At 33.4% G+C, this 18,845-nt stretch overlaps 5 protein-coding genes across 5 annotated transcripts; 4 read left to right on the top strand and 1 right to left on the bottom strand.

The window, feature by feature from the left end:
• The first annotated feature begins 1,486 nt into the window (after positions 1-1,486).
• Positions 1,487-12,133, top strand: LOC121116782 (uncharacterized). The gene is made up of 4 exons (XM_071891973.1): positions 1,487-2,009; positions 2,072-3,565; positions 9,609-11,350; positions 11,413-12,133. The coding sequence occupies exons 1-3, from the start codon at positions 1,652-1,654 to the stop codon at positions 10,790-10,792; spliced, it is 3,036 nt and encodes a 1,011-aa protein (XP_071748074.1). The 5' UTR covers positions 1,487-1,651; the 3' UTR covers positions 10,793-11,350; positions 11,413-12,133.
• Positions 3,564-5,340, top strand: Ttc19 (tetratricopeptide repeat domain 19). Its single transcript, XM_040725875.2, has 5 exons — positions 3,564-3,917; positions 4,011-4,248; positions 4,321-4,654; positions 4,725-5,032; positions 5,103-5,340. Exons 1-5 carry the CDS (start codon positions 3,880-3,882, stop codon positions 5,217-5,219), a joined length of 1,035 nt encoding a protein of 344 aa, XP_040581809.1. The 5' UTR covers positions 3,564-3,879; the 3' UTR covers positions 5,220-5,340.
• Positions 5,293-7,800, bottom strand: alpha-Man-Ib (alpha-Mannosidase class I b). The gene is made up of 6 exons (XM_040725866.2): positions 7,539-7,800; positions 6,955-7,471; positions 6,262-6,818; positions 6,100-6,201; positions 5,735-6,031; positions 5,293-5,673 (listed from the first exon to the last, which is right to left on the bottom strand). The coding sequence occupies exons 1-6, from the start codon at positions 7,632-7,634 to the stop codon at positions 5,458-5,460; spliced, it is 1,785 nt and encodes a 594-aa protein (XP_040581800.1). The 5' UTR covers positions 7,635-7,800; the 3' UTR covers positions 5,293-5,457.
• On the top strand, positions 12,130-13,876 carry LOC139907219 (peroxisomal succinyl-coenzyme A thioesterase-like). The gene is made up of 6 exons (XM_071893483.1): positions 12,130-12,267; positions 12,330-12,641; positions 12,716-12,919; positions 13,003-13,361; positions 13,412-13,631; positions 13,685-13,876. The coding sequence occupies exons 4-6, from the start codon at positions 13,101-13,103 to the stop codon at positions 13,783-13,785; spliced, it is 582 nt and encodes a 193-aa protein (XP_071749584.1). The 5' UTR covers positions 12,130-12,267; positions 12,330-12,641; positions 12,716-12,919; positions 13,003-13,100; the 3' UTR covers positions 13,786-13,876.
• Positions 13,877-15,905: 2,029 nt separating this feature from the next.
• On the top strand, positions 15,906-17,537 carry LOC121130127 (RNA-binding protein 34). The gene is made up of 2 exons (XM_040725856.2): positions 15,906-16,624; positions 16,732-17,537. Exons 1-2 carry the CDS (start codon positions 16,041-16,043, stop codon positions 17,243-17,245), a joined length of 1,098 nt encoding a protein of 365 aa, XP_040581790.1. The 5' UTR covers positions 15,906-16,040; the 3' UTR covers positions 17,246-17,537.
• Positions 17,538-18,845: the final 1,308 nt, after the last annotated feature.

The raw sequence follows: 18,845 nt of genomic DNA, 5'->3' as shown, positions 1-18,845 counted from the left end.
CAAAAAGGAGAAGTTATAATATTAATTATTATACGTCATATATTTATATTAATACGAAGCTTGTTATTCTTAAATTCGAACGGAACTCCTGTTGAATGACCACGTCAAACCGTATTTAAACTTGGAAGAATTTAATTATGAATATAATAATCAATATACATATTATAAATATATATATATTAATTAAATCCCACTTTACACAGCTGATCGAGTGGAAACCCCACTGATCTATTCGATGGAAATAATAAGTTTAATGGCGGCGCTGATGGACCAAAAATATAACCCATTTAAAAGTTAATCAGCTGGCAAGAAAGTCAGCAGCAAATAGTGTGTAGTCATATGATGACAAGAGCTTCAAGGACGCAATCACGAAACTTCATAATATATTAAAAACTATATATGTAATATGTTGTGTACAAGGTGCAATTTTTTCGTCTTAATTATTACTTGATATAATTATATTGATAATTTTACATTATTGTAATAATTTCATTTTGATCTATAAAAATTAATTATTCATAAGTAATGGTGCAGTAGATCCTTGATTATCTTATGTGTACCATAGAATGATGATCAGTTAGTGATTTTTATTAAAAAGTCAAAAAATATATGAAACATCTAAGATTTTTTTTTAATTATCTTCCTCATAAGTATGGTGATTTCTTCTTTTTTTTTTAAATTCCTACTTGTACAAGTTATAACTAAATAGTAAGAGGAATAATTATAATAAAGAAAAAAATGATAAACTTTGTGTATTGTATGATGAAATGATTGAATTTTCATGGGATGTTCGATAGATTAATTATTTTTGGTTTTTAGAAATTACGAATTGACAACTATTCTGAGGTATATTATAAAGTTTAAATATGTTATAATTGGACTAATACATTGTGTATTAAGGTAATACTTAAATTTCCAACAATCAATTTCAAAATCGATTATTTTCTGTATTTATCCATAGACCAACAAAGAATTATGACTTTTAAGTATCTTCGATAATTATTTCTTAGTTAAGTCAATGTTGATGACAAATCATCCGATATAATATCAAAGTAAGTAATTGTTCTATAGATTAAAACACTCCCATTTTCAATAAAGGAGTTTGGTAGTTTTTGAAAATAATGACCTACACAAATTTCTTTTCATTAATAATTATAATCTTCTTAATCTAGGTATGACCACAGTATTTTTATTCAAGTTTGTTAATAATATTTTATGCCACAAAAAAAATATTATTGTTGGAAAAACGCATCTGAGGCACAAATTACGTCAATTATTCTGAATTTACAGATAGGTATAATATGCAAATATTTCAAAAAATGTGATTGGGTATTTGAAACTATTTAAGTTATAACCGAAATTGAAATATCATTCATTGTCAAAAAAAAATGTTTACAATGGAAGCCATAATTCTTACCAAGAAATCTATGTTTAAATACATAACATAATAAATAATATAATATAATGCCATGAAAAAAATTAAGCTAGATGAAACTAGCAATCCTTTTTAGTAGCAAGTGTATGGAGTTGTAGCTGGCAGCTAATCAAATTGGGAAATAAGAGTATTTGTGACGTCATTGTTTAAATACAACCCTAAACGAGGCTGAATAATCTCTTAGAAAGCGGGACATATTCGGACGGATACCCTGGGATGTGGGGTAATAACGAAGGTTCCTGTTGGAACCCAAGTGCCTATGCTCCAACAGACAGTGTAGTAGATTGGGCTGCCTTGGCTCAACAATGGATTGCCATGAAAGGTACACATCAGGATTTGGCGTTGGGATCTCCTATTCGGGCCAGTCCTCGGATCATTGTTCCTCCACCGCCTCCTATACCCTCAGGAGCATTCACAGTTCCTACGCAACTCACTCAGTTTACTAACTATAATCAACAAGCTCCTCCTCCTCCTTCTCATCATTTGGGAGAAGCGAACATGGACCTAGATGATGAAGACGATGATGAGGAAGCCCACGGAGGAGCTAAAGAGGAACTAGAAAAACAACATCCAGGTTCTATATCTTTGATCTGGAGTCACTTCCAGCTTTCTAATTCATAACCTCCTTCATTTCAGACTCTCCTAAACTACATCATCGCCATCACAAAAAGTCCAAACCCCCCGACGTAGTCTCCTCATCTTCCTCTCTAAGCATGACGCAAAAACCATCCAAGGTCAATACAACAAATACGGCGACAACAATTGATGCTACAGCTCGTAAGAAACTCCCTCCATGGATTAGGGAAGGGTTAGAGAAAATGGAAAGGGAAAAACAAAAAAAGGAACAAGTAGAAAAGCGGCAAAAAGAGCGAGAAGAAATCATGCGACGGATCCGTGAAGAAGAGAAATTTCAGGAAATGAATGAGGAAAAGGAGTATGAAGGGGATTTTAAGAAAGAAGAGGATAACTGCTCTAATGATGATCAGAGTCATGATGTAGAAGAAAATGAGGAAAAAGTGAGGAGTTCAGAATCTCGCAATGATTCCGAAAATTCTCCTCCTAATGGTAATGGTATTCTTCACCAGACTTTGAAGAATAAGGAAGAGCTTCTTGAGGAGATGGCTATCACATTGAGACGCACTCTTACAGAAATTTTATTAGAAGTAACGTCTACAGAAATACAAAATGTTTGTATTGAAATTTTGGATAAGCATCGGAAACATGAAACGGGAGTCATCAAGAGTAATAATAACCAGAAAGCTCTTGGACAATTGTTGAGTGGTTATGCGAGTGATGAGGAGAAAAAAAATTCGGATAGTTCATCGGATGAAAGTAGTTCAAGATTATGTTCATCCCCCTTTTCAGACGAAGAAAAATTGGAGTCCATAATACGTAAGAAGAAAAAGGAATTTGAAAAAACTTCCGAAAAAATCAATTTAATGTGTGCGGCAAAGGAAGAGAGATTTAGTCTTCGTGAAAAGCGATGGATAGAGAGTGGGGAACTAAAGGAAGGAGAAAATGTCTCTCACATTTACAGGAAAGACTCATTCAGTGAACGATATAAGAACAACAACGATGATGAAGATCAAGGAAATAGTTCACCCAAGGGTGGAAGCAGTTTAACAAAGAACTCAAGAGGTAGATCAAGAGAGAGACAATCTCGGGACAAAAGATCAATTTCATCTGATCGAACCTCTCATGAGAGAGAATCTCGTTCACGAGATCAATTATTATCCCATGAGAAGCGCTCACGCTCAAGAGACAAATATAACCATGAGAAAAGATCTCGTTCCAAAGAAAAAAGAGGTACTCGTGATAAGAGATCAAACTCCAGGGATAGATACTCAAGTGAAAAGCAGCATTCCACCATTTCAAAGGAGCAACCTGTTTCTCGGACTGAAAGTTCAAGTTGTAGTAGTGGTAGAAAATACAAGTCCAGAGATAGACGTTCAAGATCTCGAGATCGCTCTCGAGAAAGTATTTCCCGCCGAAGGTACTCTCGAGAACGAAAAAGAAAACGTCGGAAAAGAAGTCGTCGTCGGTCTTCGACGTCTTCATCCTCTCCAAGTCCTTTTAGATCATCATCTTCATCTTCGAAAAAAAATCGTTGTCGGAAACGTTCTAGATCATAGGAAAATCTTTTAATTAATTTCTCAATATACATATGTATATTTACATAATATGTCTAAAACCAGTTGCATCTTTCCCCTTCAGTTCTTTTCTCCCTTTCTTGAGTAACATTAATTCAAATTTGTACAAAACATTTCAATTTATTCCATAAAATATGTAATAACTTTTCTCGATTCACATTTCTCGTAAATTTTTCATATTTGGAAAGCGAAAATTTTATATTTAAACGCCTGTCTAAGTTGTAGTAGTTCGTATATTCGCGGAGTCTAAGGATTAACGTTTATACAAAGTATGTCATTTTTAAATTTATTATAATGCATATCTGTGAAGTCGAGAACACACAATACTCAAAGTAAGAAAAAAATACTTTTATAAAACATAAAGATTTGTTAGATGTTGTTGCTATAATAGAAAATTTACGTTATTTTTCTTTTTTCTCTTTTAGAAACAATAATATGTCGTTCCGATTCTTCCGACAAATTTTTGCTTTTGGCTCAACTAAACAAAACTTATTATTTGATCCCTCACTCATGCGACCTCATTCGTCAAAAAAAGACAATTTTAAGGTCTTGTTATATTCTGGAATTTTTGCATCTCTCAAATCCGCATTAAATGTCAAAGAAAATGATTCTCCACAGGACAGACTCGTCCATACAATTAAATTAGGGATCCTTAACATTCAAGTAAGTTCTACATTATAGAATTATCAATTATGAAATTAATATTTTTTCTTAATATCCTCCACGCATTTATAGAGGGATGAATTGGAAAAGGCAGAAATGATTCTTCATATGGCACTTAAAATGGCGCATGATATAAGTGACACAAATGGAGTCGTTTATATCAATGATCTTCTCGCTAATATGGCATTTGAAAAAGGTGATTATTTGAAAGCTGAAAAGCTTTTCTCAGATGTCATACAAAGGCTCCTTGGACCCCCGAAAAATACGCCCTTGCAAGATAATTCTATTGTGGAAATTTCTCTAAAATTGGCTCAAATTTATGCAGTGAAAAAAGAAGATAAAAAAGCTGAGGAAGGCTTTTCCTTTTGTATGCGAAGCATGAAAAAAAAAGTTAAAGATAATCAGGGTCTGTTATATTTTGTGTGTATAAAAAAGGTATGATTCGTTATTTGAATTCCGTCATGTATATATAATAGATATAGACGAGGATAGTTTGATCCTCTGGGGAATGTGCCAAGATAAATATGGAGAGTATTTGCTTAGCAAAGGACAAGCTAAATCCGCTCTTCAACATTTTGAAAGTGCTTACAAGGCGGCTGTGAGCCTTTTAGGAGAGAAGCACACCCAATCTCTTAATATACTGAATTCCCTTGGATCCACTCACTCTCTTTTAGGTAACTATTCAGAGGCAAGTGAGTACTTCAAGAAAGCCATAACTTTAAATGAGGATTCCGAGTATGTTCAGCGCTATCTAGTCAATCTTGGTATGTCCTACATCCAAACCGTAAGTTGCTTAATTTATATAGGTAATCATGAGATAACATTTCACTTACTGATTGATTAATATTTTTTAGGGTTTAAAAACTGATGCTTTGAAGGCATGCAAGAAAGGAATAGAAATTTCACGAGAGCGGAAAGACTCAGAAACTGAAACTGAGGCATCAGAGTGTATTAAATTAACCCAAAAGTAATTATTATTATTGATAACACTTTTATTAGGTTTTTATTACTACTTTTTTTTTTCTTCAAAAATTAACTCACTGATTTATAGATATATATATATTTGTATGATAATAAAAAAATCTGAATGAAGTTTATAGTATAATATATAAAATTTTGGGTTGTATGTATATTGTTGATGAATAGCTATGGCGAATTTCTTTTTCCCTTTTTTTCAACAAACATTATTAAACTTGTAAAATGAGCAGTTTAACTCTCATAGACTGGTAATGGATGACCCTCTGTATTAAAGACCCATTTCTGAAGATCAATTTCATTTTTATCTGAGAAAAGGAGATAAAAATATTTAAGTGTTTCTGCGAGGAAATATGTTTCCATGAGGTCCCGTGGCTTTGTATCAAGAGCACTCCGCACATTACCAATATTTGAATATCCATTAGCATATTTGGTGTACTTCTCTATACCCTATTAGAACGAAATAAATACAATGTAATATATAAATGTAAGTTAATCATTAAAGCCTTACTTGAAAAATATTCCATCCCCAGTCTTGGTATATGGGATCTTTGGTCATGTAAAACATGTACCATAGGGATTCAACAGTTTCGGGTCGTAGTAGATAATGTGCATCATTACTCTTAATGTAAAAATCCTTTTTAGAGCCGGATTTAAAATTGAAGTACGTAATCTCAGGGGCTAAATGTGTGGGATTGGTAGCAAAGGTCTGGTAACATGTTTCTATTAGTTCTTTTGCCATTTCCATGTGACTTTCTGGCATTCCATGATGGACTCCTAAAGCAAGTGTTCCAGGTAGGAAGCAAACCTAAATTACACAACAACAAAGATAATAAAACATAATAATGTTATTAAATTAGATGGGTCATTCATTACTAGTTCGTCCATTTTTGGCTTGAAATTATGTCCGCCCCATTGAACTTCACCAACAAATAAATAGTTATTAATGGCAGTACGCTTAGTCAGCCAATTCTTGATCTGTAATATAAATTTTTAATTTAGAATGAGAAACTTCGTGGAAATATTTGCTTATATTACTCCTTCTATTGCTTCAATATAATCTTCTTTAAGAAATTCATGGGTTTTTCCTGTTTGAACCCACTGTTTAAGGAGATATTCATAATAAGAATCTCCTCTAGCACCCAAGGTAATGGTTGAGCTCTTTTGAAAGTCACCAGTTTCAACATTTATGAAAATCGGAACTAGTCCATGCCATTTTGTAGACTCGTGGACTTTCTTTGACACTTGAAAGGCCATATCCTCATACTCAGGATTGCTAGTGCATCGACTAAGATCCCTGAATTCGAGCTGTAGTGTTGTGACTTCTGACGTGGAACTATCAGGACTCCACCGGGGTACATGTCCTTTGGCAGTCTTCAAATTAATATCAGAATAAGGTATGCCGGATGGGGTTTTAAATCCACCCAAGAGACGATTTCCTAAATCTGTTGCTTTCTCTAGAAGTACATCATGTTTCTTATGAGTTAAGTGAAATGCACTTAATAATCCTCCTAAGAGCCTGATTGTAGTCTCGAATAAGTTTACATCTTTGGATATGTTGAAATCCAGGTGGGTATCAATCCATTTTTTGGCCTCTTGAAGGTTAAATGCAACACTAAACTATTATTATTTATAGAAAATTGACTTAAATGGAAATGCCGCAGCCAAATAAATATAAAAATTTTATTTAGATACAAAATATTAAGAGTAATTGCAAGCATCGCATGTAACCTTCAAACTCATCGACTAAATTCATCACAACCATTGTATCTAGACCGTCAATAATGGAGAGTCCAAGGCCAAACCAATTCATGGTTTTCTTGGATATAGGTTTTAAATGATCATGGCCCCAAGCATAAGTCCTATAGCCGTTCCATGCATGCTTAAAAGCATCTACAACGGATCTTTGACGACTGTTTGTAGGCCCACTAAAATTTAGAACCCCTTTTGACGTTTGAGGACTAATATTATCGCCATTGTCCCCAGTACCCTGAGTCGTCTTTGTCTCTTCATCTTTTACAGTTGTGTCCTGAATATTTTGAATATATTCTTTGACGATTTCAACTTTATTACGGTATTGCTGGGACTCTCTGCTAAAGCTATTCTCATACGTTTGTCGCTCAAAAAGGGAAACTTCCTCCCTACCATCACCGACAACATCATTGAGCAAGTACACTTGGAATAAAAGCAGCACAATTATAAAAATATATACAAGGGATCTTTGAAGTCTGGAGAGTCTGTTCCATGCCTGAAAAGATGAACAATCTCTGAATCACTTGAACTATGGGAAATAATTTTTTTTTTTAATTTATTACCCTACAAACAGCCTTAAAAGTGGATTTAGAAGAGGATGGGATGAGATAGGATTCCTCATTTGGAATGTGAACAATTGAGGAATGTAAGGATTTCATGCCTCCGTCTCACCAAAGCACCATGACAATGAATGAGGCAAAATATCTCCAAATCCTGCAGTTCCAAGTGTAATTTTTTATCAGTTGCGGTATTTAGTAGTATTGTTTTATTTTATTTTTTACATACACGTCAAATTACGATGACGTCAAATGAAACACTCTAGCCGGTTCCTTTTTTATTTAGCTATCTGATATGTCATCACTCATCATTTCATATTATCAAAGTTATATCATATTATATTAGAGAGGTTGAGAGAGTCAAAGTTACCAGATAATAGAATAGATTTTTAGTGCTTGTTTCTAAAATAGCTAGGGTAGAACGGAAATACAATTGTATATCTACGTTTTTATACCATTGTTACATTAACATTAGTACAACAGCAGACTTAGTTTATGTAAAGTAAGCACTCTGCTATATTTTTTTAAATCTAGTAATGAATTCACGAATCGAAGTATGCTAGTAATAGCTAGAAATGGATTTGATGAGTGCGCGGAGACAAAATAAAATTTCTTTTTCTTCTTAGTTTTATAGCATTATTTTTCTTTTTTTACTTCTTCGACCGTGCCTTTCCTTCTTTTAACAGCGTTCCTACTTACATTTTTCATTGTTACATTTAACATTGCTCAAAAAGAAAACCTAGCACGGGCCACAAATTTCTTCCACAGAACATTAATGGCCCAACTACAATTACATTAGTATTGTAAAATATTCCTCCTTTTTAGGCTTTGTAATTCCCGCAACCTTTCATTCTACTCCCAGCCATTTTCTCATCAAGGAATCTTCATCTCTCGTATAGCTTCACGGATCTCTTCGTAAGTCCTGATTTTGTTCCCTACACATAGTATGTGCGACTCGGACTTCCTCCTATTGGAGAGGAGTCCCTGTCGCATGTTTTTTATCATTTTACAAAGAAAATGTATTGAAAATTGGAAGCTCTAAAATACTTTTTATCATGAATGTGATGTTCTGTTGAATGGTATAATAATTATGATGATTTAATTCTGAATTTAAATCCATTACTTTAAATAATGCATGCACCAAGAAAGACTTATTAACTCATTTGTTTAATTTCTCTCTATAAAAAAGTTGGAATTTTCCTCCTATATTAAGTATAAAGATTGTATCAAGAACTCAAGAACTATGAACTCCTACTCATCGCGTCCACCATCGACACTTTCTTGTTTTTTCAAATCTTGTAAAAAAGTGATGCTGTCATGGACAATCCGTCATGTCAGCTAGCTGCTTCCTTCTCTCCTCCACTTCCAACCTCTGCTGAGTGCTCTCTGCTACTCTTCACATCGCCATGGGTAAGCATTTCACGTAGTCTATCTAACACACTCTTCTTATCGATTTAATAAAAGTTGTATTAAATAAAACACAATAATATCAATACGCATATCCTTGGAACGTCGTCAACAACAAGGTAAATTCTACAATATGATTTTACTAACATACAAGAAATCTATTCATGGATCTCTTAATGTCCTATCTTTTATATACAAACAATGTAACATCATTATTATTAACTAAGTTAATTTTATGACAGATTTTACACTAAATACATAGAAGATGACAGATTTTTTTAAATATATTGTTACAAATTTTTTACAAAAAAACAACAACATTTGTATTATTCTGTTATAGTTTCTGTTCTCCCTAGCTTATTTGAGTCATTGTTTTAACGATTATGTATATTTATGATTTAAAATTCTCAATTGGATTGATGCAAGGTTATCCATTAACCTTGGATTGATGAATATATCCTTTTATATAAAGTTAAGTAATTCTACTGAACAAGAATATGGATGAGTTTACTATCCAAAATTGGATCATAAACTTAATAAGATTGATATTGTGGATTTTCTCTTCTTCTCCCCATCTTTTTTTTTGGTATTAAGTATTCTATGAGCTTCCACTTTTTATGCTTCTTTCTCTGTAAATGGTTGTTGATAGATATAAAAAAACAAAACAAGCATGTGTTCGCATTTTCTTACTACTTATAGAGACTATGGCGTCTTTGGTGACAGGATACAGCAGCGATGATGAGGAGGAAGAGAGTTATGAACATAGTAAACCAAAGAATGGACAAATTCAACAGCGTCAAAAGGATGTCAACTATGATGATGTGAACATGGACATGTCAGAGGAATCGGATAAAGAAGATAGAAGAAGGAGAAGCGACTCTGATAGTAATAATGTATTTGCAAATACTGAGGACTATAAAGCCTATAGAAAACAGTTTAAAGACTCCAAGGGCAGCAAAAAGTCCTCTGACGATGATCGTCGGAGCTCTCCTTCAAAAAATGAGGATCGTCATCGGAGTCATCGACACCATCATCGTCGACGTGAGGAGCGTAAGCATGATGGAGATCGACACAGAAGAAAACATAGAAAAAGATCAAAGTCTCGTGAGCGTAGAAGATCTAGGTCCCGTGAGAGGCCTCGATCCTCACGAGAAGATCAAGAATATGAACGGATGAGTAAACATACTAGGAAATTAAAGGCATTGGGTCTCGTAGGACATAGTAAAATTGAAGAGGACTACAATGTTGTTGGTGGTAGTGGCTCCACAACAGACACCTCTTTCAAGAAGGCATCCTCTGGTTCAGCTTCTGGAATTCTAATAAATGAAGGGAATATTAAAAAACAAGTCGAAGCACAAGTTGCTCAAGTGAAACAAATAACTGGTATTGAGTTACCTAAATATTATAACCCTTCCGCCATAAACCCCTTACGCTATGCAAATCAAATTAAAAAGAGAAAACTACTCTGGTCAAAACCCACTAGTAATGAAGATAAACCTTCTGCAAATGAAAGTGAGGATGTGGGTACTACAAGTTCGACTTATATTCCCGTAACGAATGATAACAGCCAGAGTTCTTCCTCCTATAACAACTGGGAATCTACAAATTTTGGTAACAGCCAAGCAAATGAAAAGTTCCGTCGTCTCATGGGTATAAAAACAACTTCTCAAACACAAAATAAGGGTTCGGAAGGACCAGAAAATCAGAAAATGTTTCAGGATTTAGATAAGCAATATGAAAAGGCTAGAATTACTACTCATACTGCGAGAGGCCTAGGATTGGGATTTAGCAATCCTCTCGTTAGCAATCCCATTGGAGCCGTTGACGATGGTACTAAATTATCTAAGAAATGATAATTTAAAAAAAAAATGAGCTAACAGAAAACCCCGTCATCATAATTTAACTGTATAAATATTTTGCAAAAAATGTAACCTGCTCATAATTGTAAGTAGGATATACATAATTACATTTCCTTTGTGAAGACGTTCTTTTTAACCTCCTTTCCCCCCTCTCAAGTGTTATTTTTTTAAATTGAAAAAATCAATTTATTTTGAATATACCACACATAACTCAAGGTCACTACTCTATCGCCAAAGATGTGTTATTCTGTCTTCTTTTTAGTTGATGCGAAATATATGAAATATTAAATAAAGAAATGTCATTTAAATTTGATAGATTTATATTTTTCTTTATTAATTTGGTAACTTCCCTTATTAATATTATTATTAGTATAAACCATCCGTTTCCCTATTCATAATTGATAATAATAATTATTATTATTTATGAAAAAATTACTTCATTAGATGAGCAAATTGGATTTTGAGGAGTTACATAAAGATTTATTGAAATTAATTGACGAAGACAGTCTTTATTGGATACGGAATGAAGCAAAGTTTAGAGCAACTCGACAGGTAAGCATATTAAGGGATGATCTTAGAAAAACTCTCTAAATTTTCCACCTTTCTTCATACAGGGGTGCACCTTTGAGGAATTTGATGCAATTGTCAAGACATCCCATCTAAATCCAGTCACAAGTCATGATATAAAAGAGTTGAAGAAAAATCAGGGTGTCAATTGGAACCCCAAAATAAATCAGGGTGGTCAACCACCAGCCTCTTCCTCCAAACAATTTCAGGAAAATAATCTTGAAGGTAAAAGGCCTTCTACTATTTCTACTTCGATTGAATATACATCTGTTCCGGACCTCAAGTCTCTGAATCCTTTCCGCCTAGAACGTGCCTTTAAAAACGAATGTTACTCTTCTGAGCTCTTGGTGAAGATCTTTATCGATATTTTGGATAATCATGCTACTAAACATGGGTGCAATTCTCTATCAAACTCTAGCATTGAAAATTTAAAAACTTTTATTCCTAAAGAAGACTTGAAATTCATTTGGAATGTCATAAAAGCAGTTCATCATTCTAATAGACTAGACATAAACATTGGATTCTTGTCTAAAAAACAGATTCGAACTATTCTCAATATAACAAGGAATGTTATCCACTCAATTGAACTTAAAGAAGAGGAGGAAGAACAAATCAAAGTCTTGGAAAGAAATGAAACCTTTTACAGAACCCTTATTTAAAATTATATAATTATATTTAATAGTAATAATAATTATTATTATACTTCATTTACATTTCTTTGTTTAATAAATGACATTACTCATAAGAAGTCAGAGAATGCAGATAAAATGTATGTGTTATATTTTTTTCATAGGTAGAATGTCTGTGTCGATGATTTTTATGCTGAAAAATATTGTAACTAAAAGTAAACGGTCTTTTTTTACATCCATAAATACATTGACAAAGTTGGAACTTAGTAAGAGGTATAAATGTACATAAATATTTTATTCTTAAAATGATTGTAATTATTGTATCATCATCAAAGAAATATTTTAGTAGATGAAAGAGTTTCCATTCGGGTCCTGGATGTAGATCTTTCCCATCTCATTATTCGAACAAAGCTAATCAACGAGGAACAAAGGTTATTTTATGAGTCGGTCAATCAGTTTAAGGTGGGAGATTCTCAGATTTTGGATTTGGATGAGTCTGTTCCTTCTAAGGGTTATTCCATTCCTGATTCTATGGGTATATTTTGGTCGATGAAAAAGATTGAAGATAAAGGTGGCTATGATTTTCTTATGCCCTCTGATGTAACTAAGCCTTTAAATTTTGATATTACTGTTGAGGATTTCGGTGGGTGAGTGAGAGTGTTCTTTTTTTTTTTTAAGAATTTGAGTTTATTGTTTATGAGACATGATTGAATTGTTTTAGTAAGGTCTTGTGTTCTGAGAGTATATCAAGACACTATATGTCTTCAGGAGTGAAAAGAATTAAACTTAATCACGGAAGGACAAGGGGCACCCTTTTCATACCGGCTTCGCAGCCAGGAGATAAATTCCCTGCTATAATTAATCTATATGGAGGAATCCATAATAAAAATGTGATTGAAGAAGACTCATCCATGTTGGCCTCTCGGTTTGTATAACATATTTGCAAAAATATTTCAATGTTTGGTTATAAATAAGTCTTTATTAGAGGAATCGTTACGCTATCTTTAGGGTACTTTGGAGTTGATGACTTGCCTAGAAGTTATAAAACACTTGAGGCAGAATATTTTGAAGAAGCGATTGACTATTTATTGACTAGAGATGACGTTATGAAGCACAAGGGTATTGGGTTACTCGGATTATCTAAAGGTGGAGACATTGTTCAAACGTTAGCATGTCTTAGGCCAGATGTAATTGGAGCCATTTGTATTCAAAACGGAGCTTGCGTTTCAATTTTAACGTCCTTGACAAAAAACGGAGTTTCTATGGGAGAATTGGCTCAGTTAAATTATGATAATGTCAAGTTAAGGTCAGATGACTCCATGGATATTTCCAAAGTTGTTTTAGTGCCTCATCTAGATTCTAAATTAGTAATTAATAATTGTATAATAATATAAATTATATTTTCATTCATTCATAGAACATTCCAATCGAAAACTTCCCTGGGAACGTGCTTTGGATTGCTGGAGAGGATGATAAAAATTTTTTGAGTGTTGATTTTGCTAAAAATGCTGAGACGAGAGCAAAAGAAAGTGGGAAAAATAATTTTGAGCTCGTAGTATATCCAGGCATGGGCCATTTTGTTCGTTTACCATTTACACCATTAACAAAATATACTGCACATCCCCTACTTCCAAAAGGTATATTATGATAATATAAATTCATAGACAAGTAAAAATGTGTTTTCAAGCAGGAGTTCTTGTGTATTATGGCGGAGAACCAAATCTACAAGCCAAAGGTCAAGAAAATGCCTGGCACAAAAAAATCCAATTTTTCAAAAAGTCACTAGTTTGAACTTTGAATTAGGGATGATCTCCCAGGATAGCGTTACTTTTATATATTGTAGGAAAATTCCCATTTACTCATTACAATTTAACTTCTATAACCCGATCGGTATTAATTTAATAAGGTTCTAATACATATTTTTAACTTTATTGTTACTTAGTCACGACATACGAGTGATAAAAAAAAACTTAGTATTTGATTTTTTTTTAGACATGAAAATATAACCAAGGTTGTGCCCGATTCAGGTTCTATCGGTGCCGGTTCTTTCATTTCAACGGTTTCGGTCTCGGTTCAGCTTCATTGGTCTTGGTTCTTTTTAATACATTATCAGTTTGGTAACAGACAATTAAAACAAGAGGCGTCACTAGAAAATTCGGGCCCAGAAAATAATATACCATACAAACAGGGCCTTATACACCTTATACACAGAGTGTGTAGTATCCAAAGCTCTAAGAGGGGCCCGGATCTATAATCTACCTTCCCTCTTACATTTACACTGTCTGGTGCTTAAAACCCCTTTTCCAGATCTATAAGAAGCCTTTAGCTATTTGGAACTCAGAAACAAGTGTATCACCCTAGCAACGTGAAAAAAAAATCATTGGAAAACGGCTTTGTGCAATTGCACAAAAAAAAAAAAAACTCGGAAAATTGACTTATTGATTAAAGCTAATTTATTTTTTATGATATATATTGTATTTTCTTAGTATCTGCATATATATAAAAGAGAGATTGAAACAGTGGAAATGTCCTTTATACATTTCCACACCATTGAACCTAGGAGGCTGAAATTTTGAGCTGGGACAGGCTACGACGGGGGTGTCGATTTTTGGGGAGGTTATATGAGGGGGCTTATGCTATACCCAAAAACCGCTTTTTTCAGCTCAAGGAGAGTAGATAGGAGGTTAATTTATTTATCAATATGTTATTGGCGTTTCGAAGACAACTATACGAATCACTACGTTTTTTAAATTTATTCAAAACCAAAAAAGTTATGGACTAAAAAAGAAATCGGTGAAAATTGCAATTTCGTTTATTTCAGGTGAAAAAAATAATTTCAATGGAATATGGGAATAGTAAATGGAATAAATTTTTGTAGAAATTTGTCTGGAGATTCGTTTGTATATTAATTTGACAAATAAAAATTTATGATTAACTGAAATATCTGCCCTTTTCTGAATAATTCAATTAAAAAATAACGTCAATTTTCAGTTTTTTAAGATAAAATGACACAAGACGATGCTTTTTGGGAAAAACAAAAATACTGACGAAACATAGTGACCGGAGTATTTTCAATTTCCGGGAACATTTCATTAGATTATTTTTGCAATATTTGCAAAAATGAACCAGTTATCGAGTGTTATTTTTTCGACAACATTATTCTTCATAACTTTTTTGTTTTTTGCAAGTAGGAAAAAATATTGGGGGCTTTGTGTTTCCTTTACAGTCCCAATAAATACTATTAATTATATTTTTGCAAAATTAGTACAAAAAAGTTTTTTACAATTTTTTTAGCGAATTTATATTTAATAATTTTTTCAAGTATATAAAAAATGTACTTCTCATCTAGACAATTTTTTAGATGCATATATGTTGGGTATATTATTTCAAGTTTATAACACATTATTTTTTTAGGGGGAATTCCAGAACTTGAACCGCTAGACCGATAATAGGTGGCAACTTTGAATATAACTAATCTCTGGAAGTCATACCTTCTTTCCAAATTGCATTATTATTGGTAATATGATATTATTTGGTTTTGAATATACATAAACTATTCCCAGGAGCAATCAAGCCCCAATTAATAAACATTTAGCCAGCGCTTTCTATTCAATGGAAGCATGAATATGATTCTTGAACATGTTGAATAATCCTTAAATGAGGGAGGACCTAGATACACCAAAATTACGTATTCAATAAAATTTGACATTTATACAGTAGACTTAGTATCTACCATTAACATAAAATAGGCAATGGCTTATTTTTAAGGACTCCCTTGAGTCCTTTAGTTTATTTAATGTCTACTATTTTTGTTTCCCCGATAATTTAATAAGGACAATGAGTTCTTAGATAGTATAAGAACTCATTGGCCATTGCAAAGGATTTGTTTTGTTTGTGTATGACGTCATAATACTACAAAAAAACAACACGTGCGCTGCTGTCTGATATTATAAACCAAAATTATAAGTTATTTTGTAGAAAATAAGCTCTGCAATCTCCATCTATTGAATATATCCGTATTGAAATTTAATTAATTTCGAATCATCATGGGGAAAAAGACTAAAAAGGATGTGGTTGAGAGTCCTGGTTATACAGTGGGTGCACTCTCCCAACTAATTTCGGGTAATGATGATCTTCCATTCAAGTCTCTATTTGCAACAAGTAATAAACAGAAGGAGGCTTCTCTCCCATGCCCATTGACGGGCTCCACAAATAAGAAAAATCATGATGTGATGACTAATGAGGAAGTGAAGGATGATGATGAAGTTTTGGAAGGAGAGCCTCAACCAGTCACTCCAAGTCTAAAACGGAAAGCCCAATTGGAGGACGCCAAAGAGTTTGAAATGGATCCTGAGAAAGAAAAACGAACACTATTCATTGGTAATCTCTGCATCAAGGCAAAGAAAAAAGATCTGTATCGGTTATTTAAACCCTTTGGCTCCATTGAATGTGTTCGATTTCGAGGAGCTGCACGACCAGATCCAAAAACGTTAAAAAAAGTAACTGTTATTAGGAAGCTTCATCACGAATCCCGTGATAATTTCCTTGCATACATTAGGTTTAAAACTCCTGAAGAGGCAGAGAGTGCCACCAAACTGAACGGTACTGTCTATAATGATAAAACACTAAGGTAAACTCTGAGATAAAAATTAATATTATATTATTCAATGTAATTTCATTACTTTCGATTGTTTCAAATTAATTTCATTACTTTCTATTGTTTCAAATTAATTTCAGAATTGATATTGCTCTAAAGGACAAAGTAGATCAAAAAAAGGCGGTTTTTGTTGGTAATTTGGACTTTTCTGTGAACGAAGAGGAGCTACGCTCTCATTTTCTAGTTTGTGGAGCAGTTTCAAACATACGACTTGTTCGTGACAAGTCGACAGGTATAGGGAAAGGGTTTGGCTTTATCAATTTTATGGACTCAGATGGAGTTCTAAACGCATTGGAGCTAAATCACACTGAACTAAAAGGAAGGAAAATACGAGTTATGAGATCCTCAAATCGACCAAAAACGTTAGTGAATAGGAAAATGACCAAGAATTCGGCTATGACCGGATCTAAAAGCAAGCCCAAGGTCAAGTCCTTCTCCCTCTATAAGAAAGTCAATAAAAACAATGACACAAAATCATTTCAAGGTGTGAGTGTCACATCAGATGAAAAAGTTACAAAAAAGAGAAAGACGAAGTTAGAGAAGAAGAATACACTCATTGCGAAAAAGCTCATAAACCACAAATCCACCAATTAATCCGTTATTTACATTTTTTTTAAACATCCGTAATAAAAACCTTTACACAAAATGGATCTTTTTTTGTAATGTTTAGTACCTTTAACTATGTAATTTATCTGCATTTGCCTACATAGAGATTTTTAGCAAAGTTGAAGGAATGAAGTTGCTTTGGTGGCTGCATTTCCCTCTCAAGTTACCCAATGTATCAATATATATTTATTTGTTATTCATCACTATTCAGGGTTATCAAATTTTTATAGCTAACATTAACCAAGTACTGTATTAATAAACACATTTGTCTGACACGAAATCCATGGATAATTAACTATAATTCATTAATGCAAACTTGTTGACATGAGATAAAACATAAAAGGCAGATAAGTGTGCATTTAAAGTACGCATGGATTGTTTTGAGCAGTGGTATCATTAATTAGGGAGAAAATAAAAAAAATATTTATTAAAAAGCTAGCAATGGTACCCGAATTTATTTAAACTTTTTAAAGTTCAATAAAAAGTATTTATTGTATGATTATATTTTTATTAGTAACTAGCGGTAGAACTCGGAGTTGTTGGCATCGACTTGGCTCTAATATTCGTGATTTGCTATATTGCCATCACTATCCTTAGTATCAAGAACCCCTTCTAATATATTATAACACACCGAGGTTGTAAAAGTGCATCATTACCCACCACTTCCCTGAGCATTAAGGATCCCTTTTGATATCCTGTAATGCACACCCACCCACGGGCTGTGCAAAATAATGGTAGGTTCAAAAAGTGGATCATTACCCACCGCTTCCCTGAGCATCAAGGATCCCTTTCAATATCCTATAATACACCACAGCTTGTGAAAGTGAGCGCTGGTTGAAAAGGTGGGTCGTTATTCGCAGAACTCTTGAACTTTTTTTGGTATTATACTTAGTGGTCTCTGTAAAGGGATGTGTAACTTTGGTGGTGGTGTATGACCGGCATGCAGCTCCTCTGCAGCCAGAGGTTCAGGTTTTTTTTAAGACTAAATGTGAGCAAATTGAATGGACGTGATAAAACTTGGGCATATCAGGATAACTACAGCAACAAGTAAAATCTAATAAAAATTTACTTTAGAATTGTTGATCCTATTTAATAATATTGGAACTACCCAGTTATATATTTCATATAAATATTATTATTTTGTTCAAAATAGAGATAAACAAAAAACTTATTTCAATATAATTTTCAACATTAAATGTAATTATTTCAGAAATCATCTTTTTGAACATACATAACAGAACTAATGTTACCTAAATATATCCTAAATTCACCAAATAAACTACTTTTGCTATTACAAAGGTGTCCTTTCTTTTTTTTATTTGCAAGATGAACTTATTTGTTGTGAGTCTTTCCAATTGTACTACTTAACGCCTTGTTCATTTCCATCCGACATAATTGATGCAGTAGTCACAATGTAACTTCCTTGTCTCTGGGAACTTCATCAACACTGAGAAATGACTCCTTGCAAGGCTCAAACTGCTTTCTTACATTGAGCTGTTTTAAGACACCATTTTTTTGTGCCTAATCAATAATATCAGTTCTTTGCTAAATGGATCACAACAGCCAAGACGTAGTGGGGATCTATTTT

This window comes from Lepeophtheirus salmonis, chromosome 1, assembly GCF_016086655.4.
Source record: "Lepeophtheirus salmonis chromosome 1, UVic_Lsal_1.4, whole genome shotgun sequence".
Classification (NCBI taxonomy): Eukaryota; Metazoa; Arthropoda; class Copepoda; order Siphonostomatoida; family Caligidae; genus Lepeophtheirus; species Lepeophtheirus salmonis.
This window is presented reverse-complemented; position numbering and strand designations above follow the sequence as displayed.